This window comes from Cyprinodon variegatus, unplaced genomic scaffold (assembly GCF_000732505.1).
Source record: "Cyprinodon variegatus isolate N-32 unplaced genomic scaffold, C_variegatus-1.0 Scaffold509, whole genome shotgun sequence".
Classification (NCBI taxonomy): domain Eukaryota; kingdom Metazoa; phylum Chordata; class Actinopteri; order Cyprinodontiformes; family Cyprinodontidae; genus Cyprinodon; species Cyprinodon variegatus.
The window spans coordinates 310,550-323,750 of NW_015150962.1; the positions used below are offsets into that span (position 1 = coordinate 310,550).

A 13,201-nucleotide genomic window follows, 5' to 3' on the forward strand; every position below is an offset into this window, starting at 1 on the left:
AACAGGAAAAGGAATATTACTGTAATGGATAAAACAAATGTTCAAAAGCAGTATGGTCAGATTCAATATTCTGAGAAATGTGTTACGGAATAGGATAGTTAAAAATATTGTGCACCAATATTTATGCATATTAAGGCAACAGCAGATTGTTGGAGGAATAGAAAAACTGCACAGAACAGCAGGGTTGTAAACAGTTCTGGAGTTGGTTGGGAATGTGCTGGTTCAGCAGGCTGTCACACTAATAGTTGCAACAAATTCAAGTGTGCAGGAGAGATATTTAGTTAGAAACTGGAGGTAAAAGTCTGAAGAAAAGAAAGTTATATTTTTTGTTTTTTTAACAGTTTTGATCATGAGAAGCTTTCAGAGAAGGTTTTTCCAAGATGTTGTTGAACCTAACATTGGTGATCATTGTCATTACCTGGTTTAATTCATTTCCTAAAAAGACTTCAAGCTGCATGGTTTCCTAATTTTGACCACAATTCCGTTTATGGCAGTAGATGTTGAATGTACCAACCAAGGGCGTAGGTTTGATATCAAGTTTGGTAGGGACACAGTTGGTCTGATGTCATTGGTCCTATGCAAAAATACGCATGCTTGTTTTTTTTATGCTTGACTTGAAAATCAGGGTGTATTTCATTTAAAGCAAAAAGCAACATTTCTTGCTACATGTATACAAATTTTATAAGCGCTGCACACAAAAGTGCTGTTTGTCAATGTTTGAAGCATCTCCGGCTCTAATGAATGTAGAATTAGGACTATTTTCCACTTTGAAAAGGTTTGCATTTGAAATTACCAGATAACAAGGCAGAAGGTAAATCTGTGCCTATTGAACCAAACATAGTCTAAATATGTCTGTTATATGTGGATTTATCCTGTTTTTTTCTTTTGAAGATATAGAAATGTGCAGAGGTCAATGTGCAGAGGTAAAACCCCACTATTATCTTTTAAATGTTCTCTTTGTATCATTAAACAAAGCAAAATAATAGATACAAGGGATGCCAAATAAATGTATTGTATTTACATGAGCACTGGAACTAAAAGAGGAGCTGACACTGAGCATTTAGAACATTAACTTCACTCTACAAGTTCCACATCTAGGCTGTAGTTACTCTGTTTATCCCGTTTCATGTATTTTATCTAGTGCTGAAACAATTGGCTTTATGCACAGCTCCACTACTTCCTGAATTTAAGGTAGCTCCTTTGTTTCCTGTCTTTCATTACTGAACAAACTGATTAATCCAGGTGTCTGGCCAATTACTTAGGTCATACACACTTGGATTAATCAGTGCATCTAATCATGAAAGACAGGAAACAAAGGAGCCTCCTGAAGTTCAGGAAGTGGTGGAGTTGTGCATAGAGCCTATTCATCAGATGAATCTATTATTGAAATAATGTCAACAAATTCAGTAATCGATTAATCATTAACTGGAGTATAGAGACTCTAAAACATGTCTTTAGCTCACAGAGCGACCCACTTTGAGCTGGAATTACACCAAAAAAAAAACAAAAAAAAAACAAACAACATTTTGCTTTTAAGATAAAAAAAATGTTTTCATGTGTCAATATTCTCCATCCACAAGTCCTCTACTACTGCAACAAAGCTGTATTGTAAATTATAAACATGTTATTCACATCGAATTATTGGTAGGAACAAGTAGGTTGGTCCAAAACTTTGGTAGGGACATGTCCCTATGGTCCCTGTGCAAACCTACACCCAACAATGGAGTCCATTGAAGAAAAACATGGAGGGCAGGAGATCATAAGATATGAACGAGGACTATTTATGATTAAGAGAAGTTTAAAAATCATGACCCTACTTTTTAAAATGTTTGTGGTGAAGAATATTAATTATTAATAAATTGAGAGTTTTACGTGGATCGACAAATGGGGGAAGAGTGTGGCACTGGTGATTTTGTTAATGAACTACCACCACCATTTTATATACAGTATGCGCCTATATGAAAAATAAAACTTTTTTTTTTTTACCTGCTTCCCACCAAAGGGTCTTAGAAATAGGGATGGTGTACAAATGCCATGCTATAACCCCATTTTTCTACAGGATTTAAGGAGATTTACATAAATGTTTTCAATTAATATCCTGTAAATTATAAGTTTTTACCCACATTCAGATTTCAATCAATGTTTAAAATGTTCTTATACTTTAAAGAACTCCTGTCACTGATAAGGGGAACCTACCCTTTGTAAAAAAATAAAATAAATAAATAAAAACTGGCAGTTATTTGTTATGCATTTGTACTCTATTGTGGATATGTGAGATTTTCTAAGTATTTTTTAATCACATGACAGACTAAGTTGGAGCCTTTGTTGCTGAAAAGGACTGTTAAATTACTCTTGACAAACCGTATGGTTGCAGTGATGTGATTTTAGGACAGAAACCTTTTTTTTTTGGTTAAAATTATGGTAATGCAATAAAAATTTATTTATTTTGAAGCTTTTTCACATCATCAGGGAGGGCAATAGTTTTAGGCTTGACAGACATTTTACTTATGTACACTGTAGATTAGTGACTCACTTTGTGCAACGACTAATATAAAGAAAATTATCATAAACTTTGGTCTAACATTCAGGGCTTTTTCTCCTTTTAAACAAACAACTTCAAAGTAACAGCCTGAAGGTTCAAATCTTTGATGGAAGCCTTTGGGTCAACACCTATTCTGACCTGGAAAATGCCCTGAAGCTGTTTATGTTGTCTTACCTGTTTTTCTCTTTTCACAAGTAGAAACACAGGAAAGATTTAAGGATGAGGGGAAAAAGACGACACGTTTTTCTGGCAGATATAGATGTTTTATCAGGCGTTTCACAGTTGGGACACAAGACAAGGTCATAAATAATATACAACACATGACAAGATACGCACAGCAGTAGTCTGAACAACAACAGGTGGCATAGGAGGGCAAAGCAAAGAGAAAAGGGAGACTGAGCTCAGAGAAAGAAGAGACAGTAAAAGTAGAGTACGTAACAGAGACACACACGACCACAGACCGATTTTCGTTGTTTGTAAATAAAAATGTGAGCCTTCAACACATCTAGCTTATTATATGCTAACATACTATTCCAAACGGTGTCATAAAAAAAAAAAAAAAAAAGCTGGGAAAAATAACCGGTTGTTGGAAAATGTTTCCCCAACAGCAAAAATATAGCTTCTACTGTCAGATACAACAGGTTAAAGTCTGTAGATTCTAAAGTTTTTAATGTGATGTTTCTGTCCCATTCCTTTTTTTCAATACAAAAAATGTTTTCTGCCTAAGTTTCTGATTTTTAATGGTAAAATTTTTAATAAAAGTAAATAGTTAATATAGGCAGTTATTACTCTGTACTAAGCTACTTATTAGGTCCATTTTGGTGCCATTTTGCAAATAATTTGTAGTTTTATTTTTGGGTTTTTACTGACCTACAGATGATTGGGGTCTGAGGTATAACAGAGGAGTTGAGCTGACCTTAAAGTTTCATAAAAATAATGCTCTAATATGACAGTTACCCATGTTCTTAAAGTGTTTACTTCTGCAAGGAAAGAAAAAAGCAAACCCTCAGCAGTGCAGATATTACACCAGTTCTAGTATTGCTTTCAAACAAGCAGACGCTGCACCTCGACTTCAGTACGCATGCTCTTAATCAACAAAATTTAAAGGGCAAACAGCATATTTTATAACCAGAAAAGCATGAAATCTTGAAAATATAAAAAATAAATATCAGCATTTCCCCAAATTTTTTTCCCAATCCGATACATTATTTCAAAGCGCACTTCTTTACCATAAAAATAGAATTTTGAAACTTCACATTTCTCAAAGGGCACTACTATATTAGTGATTTTTTTTAAAATCTCAAACCTCAGAAAGCAAACATTTTTCTGTGGCAAAAAAAACAGAACCAAGCCACATTTCAAATAACATGTCAAATTAAGGTGTAGTTGAAACATGAAATCAATAGCGAGCACTGATCTCGGCAAAGAGCCAAATTCCAAACAATTTACAAACAAAAATATGTAAAAGTAAATATTTCAAATGACCTGATAACTGTTTCTTTTTAAATTGCATTTCACCTCAGGATAATAAGCAATTCAGATACTGGCTTCAAGGGAAGGAAGGTACTGCTTCAAAATGACCGACGGCTCCGGTGTAGTCAGCAGCCAGACCATCAACTTTGGTTGTAAATAAAGTTTCTCAGAGTAGAAACTGCACTAATTTACAGCTGGCTTTTCTTTCCCTATGTACCCTGTTAACACACGATTGTTGCACATATCACCCACCACTTTTTTTTTTACGATTACCCTTAAACAACCAAATGTTTAGCCTTAGCTTGAAATTATTTTCTTTAAAAAAATATTGGTTGCAAAGAAAAACAAATTTAAACAAACTTATGAATCTTGTATGACATGGCAGATGGTGTTCCAAAAACATTTTAACCCCTTACATAACTATAGTGGAGCTCAACCGTCATGAGTAAAATACTGAGTGTTGGTGCTGAAAAGTCGGACTTCTAGCTGCTGTAGTTTACTTCTGCCGTTTTTACATAACTCCTGTTTGGTTAACTGATTTTAATACAATATAAACCCAGTTCTGGTGTTAGAAACCACTTTTTGCTATATTTGGCCATTTTAAATATTTCTCAGATCTGGAATAATAAGTATGGCCCTAGCGAGCTACAAGCCTAAACAGAATTTAGAAATGGTCAATGGTCAAGTAAATACTGTTTGAAAACTCTTTTTTACATAATGCAGAGCCTTTTTAACAGAGCAGATGGTCTCCTTGGAAAATAGTATAGATACGTTTCTGTAGAATAGTGAAACCCTTATGAGTAAAGCAAAAACTGTTCAGGTTTAGAAAGATAACTCTCATTTGCATTCATAACTACCTTTTAAAGGCTTTCTTTCCTTCAGGCTGTTTTAAATGTTTAAAACATTCAGAAATGGAAAATTAAGATCTGGTAAGTTTGAAGCAGAAACATGACTTGAAAGGAAAACTGAAAGTAAATTAAGGGTTCTTGACAATAGAAATATAGGAAGCAACAAATATGAAAAAAGTAACAAGAAAAATTAAAAGAATGATAAGTTCCCTTGATTGGCAAAGGTGGATATTTAGTCTGCTGCTTTTTTCCCGTTTTAATGAACTATTGAGAGTTTTCTCATTGATTTACAGACAGAATGGACATCAATAAACTAGTATTTCAGATGGAAAAAGAAAAGGCCAAATGTGTGGGTTCAGATATCATCATTACTTACATGGACTGACTTTAACTGGGAGTAAGTTAAGGTTTGCAGACATTTTAGTGAAGCTTCGCTGGCATTTTGGTCTTTTAGAGATCTTCTAAATCATGTTCATCTAGCAAACTTTAGGTCCTTGTGATAATATTTTTTTTTTTACAACAGATTTCCTTACTTTAAAGTCTCCAGAAGATAAAGTAAAAAAGAGATCCTTTAACATCGAGGACAAAAAGTACAAACACCAAGTTTGCTAACCACACAGAGAGTACATACATATACTCAACAACTCTAAAAATGCTCGCTGAGTTTAGGGAAGAAATAAAAATGTTGACAGCTATAAAAACTACAGAAAGCATACTGTTGTTCACACAGAAGTTAGGGATACAACAGGACAACAACGAGAGAGAGAAAAGGATGTAAAGAGGAGAGCGAGAACAAGAGGACAGATTCACTGCTTCTGCCAAACGATGGTCAAATATTACAAAATATTCTATTAACAATATTCACAAAGATCACGGGCTCAGGGCAGATTTATGTCAGCAAATTCTCAGCAAATGCTTTGTGCTTTTCATCATGGAGATTTGGATTCCAAGAAAACGTTAGTTTATTTGTAAAATAAAATGGGTTTTCTCAAGACCAGGTGGGCTACTGGAGGCAGATAATTTAAAAGTAAATTCAGTGGAAAAAAAAAATCTAACAATATTAAGTCCTGCAACCTAAGCACAAACTGTGTGAAACCATTGCAGCTGAGAATTTTTTGACAGAAGTATGTGCAAAGAACCCTTCTGAGTGGCAGCTAGTCATATTTATCATATACTGAGCCATAGATACTTCCAGAGTAACTGAAATACAAGTTTTCAATCAACTCAGAGAAACACACAAAACACGCACACACCTCCTTTCAGAAAAAACACATAACCTGTCTTTAATTTACAAGCACTCATTCAGATACACTCAGTGGTAACGCCATTGCACACACACCCATTGATTTTTGGGTTTTTTAAGAATTTATACTAAAGTGGAATAATGCCTGACCTGAAAAGGAGGTTTTTGGACCAAAATGGCTGAAAAGGGCAGTACTCTATTTCAAAGGCATTGATCAATGAGGGATATATATATATATATATATATATACATACATATATATATATATTGTTTTTGTTTCCCCTTCCTTTTAAGTTGTCCTCATCCCCCTTTGTATTTCCTGACTAAAATGGGTTAAACTCAAGCATAAATCATAACAAAGGTGCTTTTGTGCACAGTGAAACATAGGAAACTCTGCTAACTTACCTGTGACACTTCGAGGTAAACAGTCCTCATCCTAAAAGATTCCATATTTATTTTTTGTTTTTGTTCTTTTACTCACACATTCAGATACAAACACACACATCTGCCGACCACTAACATGAAGAAACTGTCTCTGAAATCAATCCTCCATGTGTACAGGGAGTCCGTGCCATTATAACACATGACCAGCAGAGGGCAGGCTCCAACAGGGCCAAATTCTGTCTAAAAGCCCTTTCCACCTCTGTGAGTCCTTCTCTGTCTGCTTCTGTGGGTCTCTCTGGGTTTTTTTTGTGCTGTGCTTCTACAGTCTAGTCTTCACAGAGCAGAAACCTTCACAACGTTTTGAAGGGAAGGAGTGGTGGGATGGTGAGCTTCACCTTCCGGAGTCGTCACTGGTGGCGTAGGAATGGTGATGATTGCTGTTGTGATCTGGCTGCTCTGGCAGTTCAGAGGAGCTGGCTCCTCTATACGCATGTTTAGACTGGAGCGACTGTGGGGGGAAATAAAAAAAACATGCATTAGAATAAACCTAGAGAAATATTTTGTTAAAAAGTGAACATAGCTGCACAATTGGGTTTGCAGAGAACAACTGTAGTTGTCAATAAAAATTGAGAGTACCCCTTAAGCAATGATAGTCATTGAAATGTTTGCAGTATTTACTGATACACACACTTTTTTGCTGCTTAGAATGAAATGATCTATTTCTAGAATGGCGAACAAAGTAGATAAGCTGAAACACAAAATAATGCCAATGATGGACAAACTGGCCTTACCCTTGCAAATGTAAAATATTTTTTTAGATAATCAAGCTGTGCAAATAAAATTCTGTATAAAAAGGAAACGCTTTTCTATCTACTCTCTCAGACTAAACATTTTCTGTTTTAAAATGTCAATTAAGCATCACTTGCTAAATGGAACAACTAGGGCTGGGCAACGATTCAAATCTTTAATCGCAATAAATAGCATCATTTGCCTGATTAATCGCATTGTATAAGCAAACTCCAAGAAAGAAAAGTAGCGTGAAAGTTTTGCTATATAAATAGAAGTATCATAACATTTATCGTGCAAACACTTATCAGCACTTATAAGTAAAATTTTGTGTAAATCTAAACTTAAAAAGGTAAAAAAAATTTAATAAATAAAAATCAATAATAATAGGAATAATGAATTAAAGCTTATTGCCACTGACAGGACATTCCCTACCAACAAAATCCTGAGCCAAAATCAGGACAAACGGGTCAGTTCTGATCAACAGCCCAGTCTATGTTCAATACCAGTTTGCAGCACAAAAAAATTAATAAAAGACAATTGAAACTTCCTATTACTGAAGTTTTTTTTATTCCTCTGTACTAAGCCGGTTGCTAAGGCACACAAGTATAACCTCAGTAAAGTGTCCCGCGCATCTTTCAGCAAAATATCCCGCTTCAGTTTTCTTTACAGACAAAGCATGCCGATGTAGCGCCCACTTTTCATCTATATAATGTGCCATAACTCTGAAGTAGGTATGATTACCGAATGATGTCCAGTAGTCTGCTGTGAGAGCAACTTCAGGTGCACGTTGTACATTTGTGGCTTTTTCGGTCCTCTTTTTTTTCCATACAACTCATTCATTCTTCGGCTAATGGTGCATCTCGATGTGCTGACAGGTTATCGGCGTATTACTGCTACCTACTGTTCCAGAGTATGAGTCCAACCCCTATGACGCAGCAATCAGCAAAATACTAAGATAAAAGCGTTAAAGCACGATAAAGTAAATATCAGCATTAAGTGTAATCAATTATTGTGAAATTATTGCATTAACTTGCCCTAGCAAGAAAACCTTTTTAATGACTTTCTTCAAATTCGGAAGTTTGCAGAAATATATCTAGTATTTCATAGAATTGACTTTTAATTTACTTTGGTCAAATATTTTGGTTATCTTATTAAAAGCTTCTGGTAATAATCTTGATAATAATTGTGGCCAATTCATCCTGATAGTGTGATTTGTTGCACACACCTATGAGCTCTTATCACTGATTTTTCTTTGTAGCTCTAAAACTAGAGGTATGTGAAGGTAACTTTTAATCTATTATTGAATAGAAATGAATCTGGAAAGTGACTTTGTGTCCTCAAGCTATGCTGCTTTCAGTTCATTTCCATTTTGTAGACCCATTTGTGCCCATAGTCTAACTCTGGCATAAGATTATTGTCTTATGATGCCACCTATTAGAGGAGTCTCTTCAACAACCAAACCCTCCCTCAGCATAATGCAGCCATCTATTATTTTACAATTGAGGTGATGTGTTCAGGTTTCCCTTTGCACTTCAAATGTGACAAAGATCATTTTGGCAAAACAAAGTTAACTTCATTAAATCAGACCCAGACACTGCATCAGAAATGAAGGTCTTTTTTCTTGAATGCATTAGCCGTCTGGCTTTCAATGCTGATTTTCAGGAAATGGCTTCATCTACACTTTTGGCCCATGTTGTTACATTTCTCTATCTTTGTGGATAATGGGACTCTCTTGCATAACCCAATCTATACAAAACATCACATCCATTAACAGTATAGTCCCTGCAGGTTCCTATTCTTTTTATAATTACACATAATTATTTGGACAAGTCACCTTGGCCTATTCAGCCACAAGGAATTTGTACCCAGTGATCACATTTCAGGTGGTTGATAAATTGTTGCATATTTTTATCTTTCAATGCCTTGACACAAAAGTATTTTGTTTTAGAGTGTTACCACAAAACCAATCCCCAGATTTTACTATAATTAACCCAAATATTTTGAAATAACATAATAAAAACTAACAAAAACATGACTTCATCGTCAGAACTTTACTAAAGAGATTTTTTACAAAATACTATTCTGAGTGTAAGGGAATAACATGTTGCTGCCACTCCTTATTAAGTCATTTAGTTAATAGAAATGATTTTGATAATCCTAACTGACTTAAAAATAATGTGAAAAAATTTGAGGTATGCATATTTTTGTAAACACTGCATAGTCTTAAACATTTATTTAATAATTATTTAAATGCTGATCTAATTTTCTAATCTAAAGTGATCTAAAGTGTAGTAAAAACACAACTTTTCCAATTGTTGTATTGTTAACTCTACTTTTTTGAAAACATTGAAATTAGATTTTGGATTTTTCCAAAGCACAAATGTTTTCAAGATACTGTCAGCATTTGGGTTAAAATAAAGGACAATGAGAACACTAGAAAATCCTAAACTTTCTAAAATGCAATGCAGCAGAAACAGAAGAGCTGACTATAATGTTTTTTTTCTTTACCTTGTTAAAAAACTAAATCTTATTTTTTGGTTTATTTTACAAACCATGACCTTACCTGGTACTTAGGGGCTGAATATGGATGGTGCTGAGCTCCTGCAAGCCTTGTGGGTGTGAGTGCGAGTGTTTCAATGGCTGCATGTGTGCTGGAGCGCTGGAGTTTGGTAAAGGAGTGTGATGGTGCTTCTTGCTTCGCCTGCTGCAACATGTCCCCGTCACGCCATCTTGGCTGGACAGCGACGGGCTTCGGGACGGATAGTTCTGCAGCCCCGCCTCCAAGTAGCTCTGCTGATAATACTGCTCATCCACAAACTCGTGGTTCTATGGAGCAAAAGCAAGAAGAAAGCGTCATCTGTGTTTAGATCAAGGACTCATCTTTGAATACACAGCTAGGATTTTCTGTTTTAAAGTCTAAGTTACTTGGAACAGACTTTGTAATAAATGGTAATCATTATTTTTGTAAAAGCTTTATATGACTGTGCCAAAAGTATACTTTCTTTTTTACATTTTTTTTTTACTGTATTTGCATTCCTTAGAAGGGGGGTAAAAGCAAGATATATGGTGAAAATAATGCATAAAGGAGCCAATGCTGACATATTTCAGTGTGATTCAGAATAAAGCAACAAACAGAATAAAAAATCATTTATGAAAGCTAGATTGTATTCAGTTATATGCTTGCACCCACCGTAGTTTTCTCCAGACAGTGCAGCAGGTGGTGGTGCTGGCTCTCGATTAAAGAGGTAGATTTGCTTAAATGCTTCTCATCCTCATTGGAACCCTGGGATATTAAAACGCACACAAACACACCAATAAAAATGTTAGGTTTCCCTCTCTCTCTGGGAAAACACCCATGTGACGTGGGAGGTGTGCCGCCGACTGCTTTCTCCATACCTGATCTGTAAAGTTGATCTTGTATGGAAGTCTCTTCAATTGGAAAAACAGACAGAAGAACAAGACAGGTAGAGTTTTACTGGGATTCATAGTTTTACACTGAGAGCAGTCAGCCGTCAGCATTTGCAGTCATGCCAGTCAGACAGAATATTTACCATTGTGAGATTCTCCTAACATCTAGGGCACAGACAGTCTAACATTTCCGGCACATAATAGTTCCTCGGTATACAGTTCACATCAAATTTCCATTGTGACATTTTGCCGTCTTGTCTGTGCTCGCTAAAGGGAACTTTCTAATGACTTGTTTACCATATTTCTTATGCTTTACACAACTCAGCTGACGTTTATGAGTTTACTTGCATAAACATAGTTTTGCATGAATGCCGGGTGGCACTTCCAACTCTGCAGACATTTACAGGAAGGTCCAGACAGAGCTGAGCTGAGACAGAGACACAGATGAGGAGGTTTACAAATATATAACTGCAAGATGTGTATGTATGAATAGGATTATACTTAATAAAAATAAAAAGGGTAAAATGTAATAGGAACATTTTCATTCTAAATATAAAGGATAACTTGTCATTTATAAAGATCCATGTAATGAGTGCAAACTATTGAGACCTGCACATAGCTTCTGGCAATAACAGTGGAGCGAAAAGTTAAGCATTTCTCTTATCTTTTTCTAGTTAACCTGTTTTTTTTTAGATATTGTTTAATTGTTAATGTTAATTTGTTAAATTCTGCAACAATTAAAATAAGCGAGATAGCTATGCAAGCCAACAATGTTTTTTCTATCATAAAGTCCTACTAACATTTATGATTAAACTATATATCATAAGAAGGGGATAAGTAGATCTAGATTATAAGCAACAGGTTTCACATCTTTTTACAGCAAGATGCTACATAGCTTCTAAAAGTCAGTTGGGCAAAGTGTGATCTCTTCCTCCAACGTTCCTGGGGTAACAGCATAATGCAAATGACTTGATGAAGCTCAACAAGCTGATACAGAAGGCTGGCTCTGCTCTAAGAACTCCTCTAGAACCTCTGGAGATGATTTCACACAGAGCAATTCTTCATGAAACAAAGAACATTATGAAAAACAGTGAGCCTCCTTTTTAGAAGACTGTTACATAACAACTGAGTATCTTCTTGTGCGGCCTTCTAAGTTCCAAAACCAAAATTTTCCAACAATAGAACAGAAGATACTTTATTGTTCCCTAGGGGACATTTGTCATGAACCCAAGTGTACAGTGCATACTAGTAGCTGCCATTAGAAACAATAAATACACATATAAACAAATACTGTACCACCTAAAAGCACACACACATAGGCTCATACACACTCATAAAGAATAAAAAAAAAAAAATGAAACTAAAAATAACATAAAATACTAAAACAACACGGGAACACCAAATTATTGCACACTTTTCCATTGCATTGTATTTAAAACTGTTCAGCTTCTTTTCTGGGATGTTTAACCTTCTGCCAGAAGGCAAGAGCTCATATTTCTTATGAAGGATGTGGGATGGGTCCAGCAGTACTTTCAGCAGTACAGGCTGCTCATAGATAGACTGAAGGGAGAGCAGTTCAGTCCTCCCCATCACCTTCATAGCAGTTTGTACAGTAAGGCTGTGGGTGGCAACAGGGGGATTGCTTCTTGGATGTACTTATTACTTTGTTAAAAAAAAAAACAACAACCCATAATCATTCACTGCAAAAAAAAATAACAAAACAACTGAAAATATTTTACAACTTAGATCAAAATAAGTTACAAACAAAACAAAGTTAACTTAAAACAAAGTTAATCTGATGCATAACTTCAAAACATGGTAAAAAAAAAAGTTTACAAAATGTCCTATTATCACACTACAGATTTTGGTTTCACAATAGATAAAGTATTTTTTTATTGTTGAAGCCTTTGGTTTACAAACATTTGACATTTCCCACATTTGATCTTTTTTTTTTTTTAATTACCACTCTGTTTTTGTTACCACCCCTACTATACCCACGTGTATTGCTGTGTGAACACATTCATGTGATTGGCTTGTAAGCTTATCCTCGCTCACTTTTGGTGTGCTTTTTCCTAATGGCTAAAACGAGGTAGACTTCTGATTAACTGTAAATCATTCTGCAAACAATGTATTTAATAATTGAGTCAAGTCAGGGGATTCTGTCCACACACAAACACAATGAGGTTCACAGTGCACATGAAGCTTGTAAATCACAATATGAATGTGTATGCATCAGAAACATGTTTGTGAATCTTGTCCTGTGGATGTGTTTATCTTTTCTGCATTTCTGAATCATTCTGTGCATGTGGGAATCTCGTGTGTGTGCATCTTGAGATTATTTGAGCTCCGTACAGTTATGTAAATTGAGTTTTATATAAAACCATTTTGATTGAAAATTAAGCAGTAGAAAAAAAAAAACAGGCTCAATGGGAAATACCATCATATCAAACAAACATTTTCTTTTGTATACAGGAGTAGTATAATATTTTAACGCAATGGAAAACTGAAGTTATA

The 13,201-nt window shown here is 35.2% G+C and overlaps 1 protein-coding gene across 1 annotated transcript in view; it reads right to left on the reverse strand.

Annotated features, from left to right (window-relative positions):
• Nucleotides 1-6,381: 6,381 nt before the first annotated feature.
• LOC107094839 (potassium voltage-gated channel subfamily D member 3-like) overlaps nt 6,382-13,201 on the reverse strand; it is a 133,696-nt gene continuing 126,876 nt past the window's right edge. The window contains exons 5-8 of the mRNA XM_015390701.1: nt 10,676-10,708; nt 10,470-10,562; nt 9,843-10,105; nt 6,382-6,998 (exon numbers count right to left, since the gene is read on the reverse strand). Of these exons, the coding sequence (XP_015246187.1) occupies nt 6,824-6,998; nt 9,843-10,105; nt 10,470-10,562; nt 10,676-10,708 (564 nt within the window). The 3' untranslated portion in view covers nt 6,382-6,823. The remainder of the gene's footprint in view (nt 6,999-9,842; nt 10,106-10,469; nt 10,563-10,675; nt 10,709-13,201) is intronic.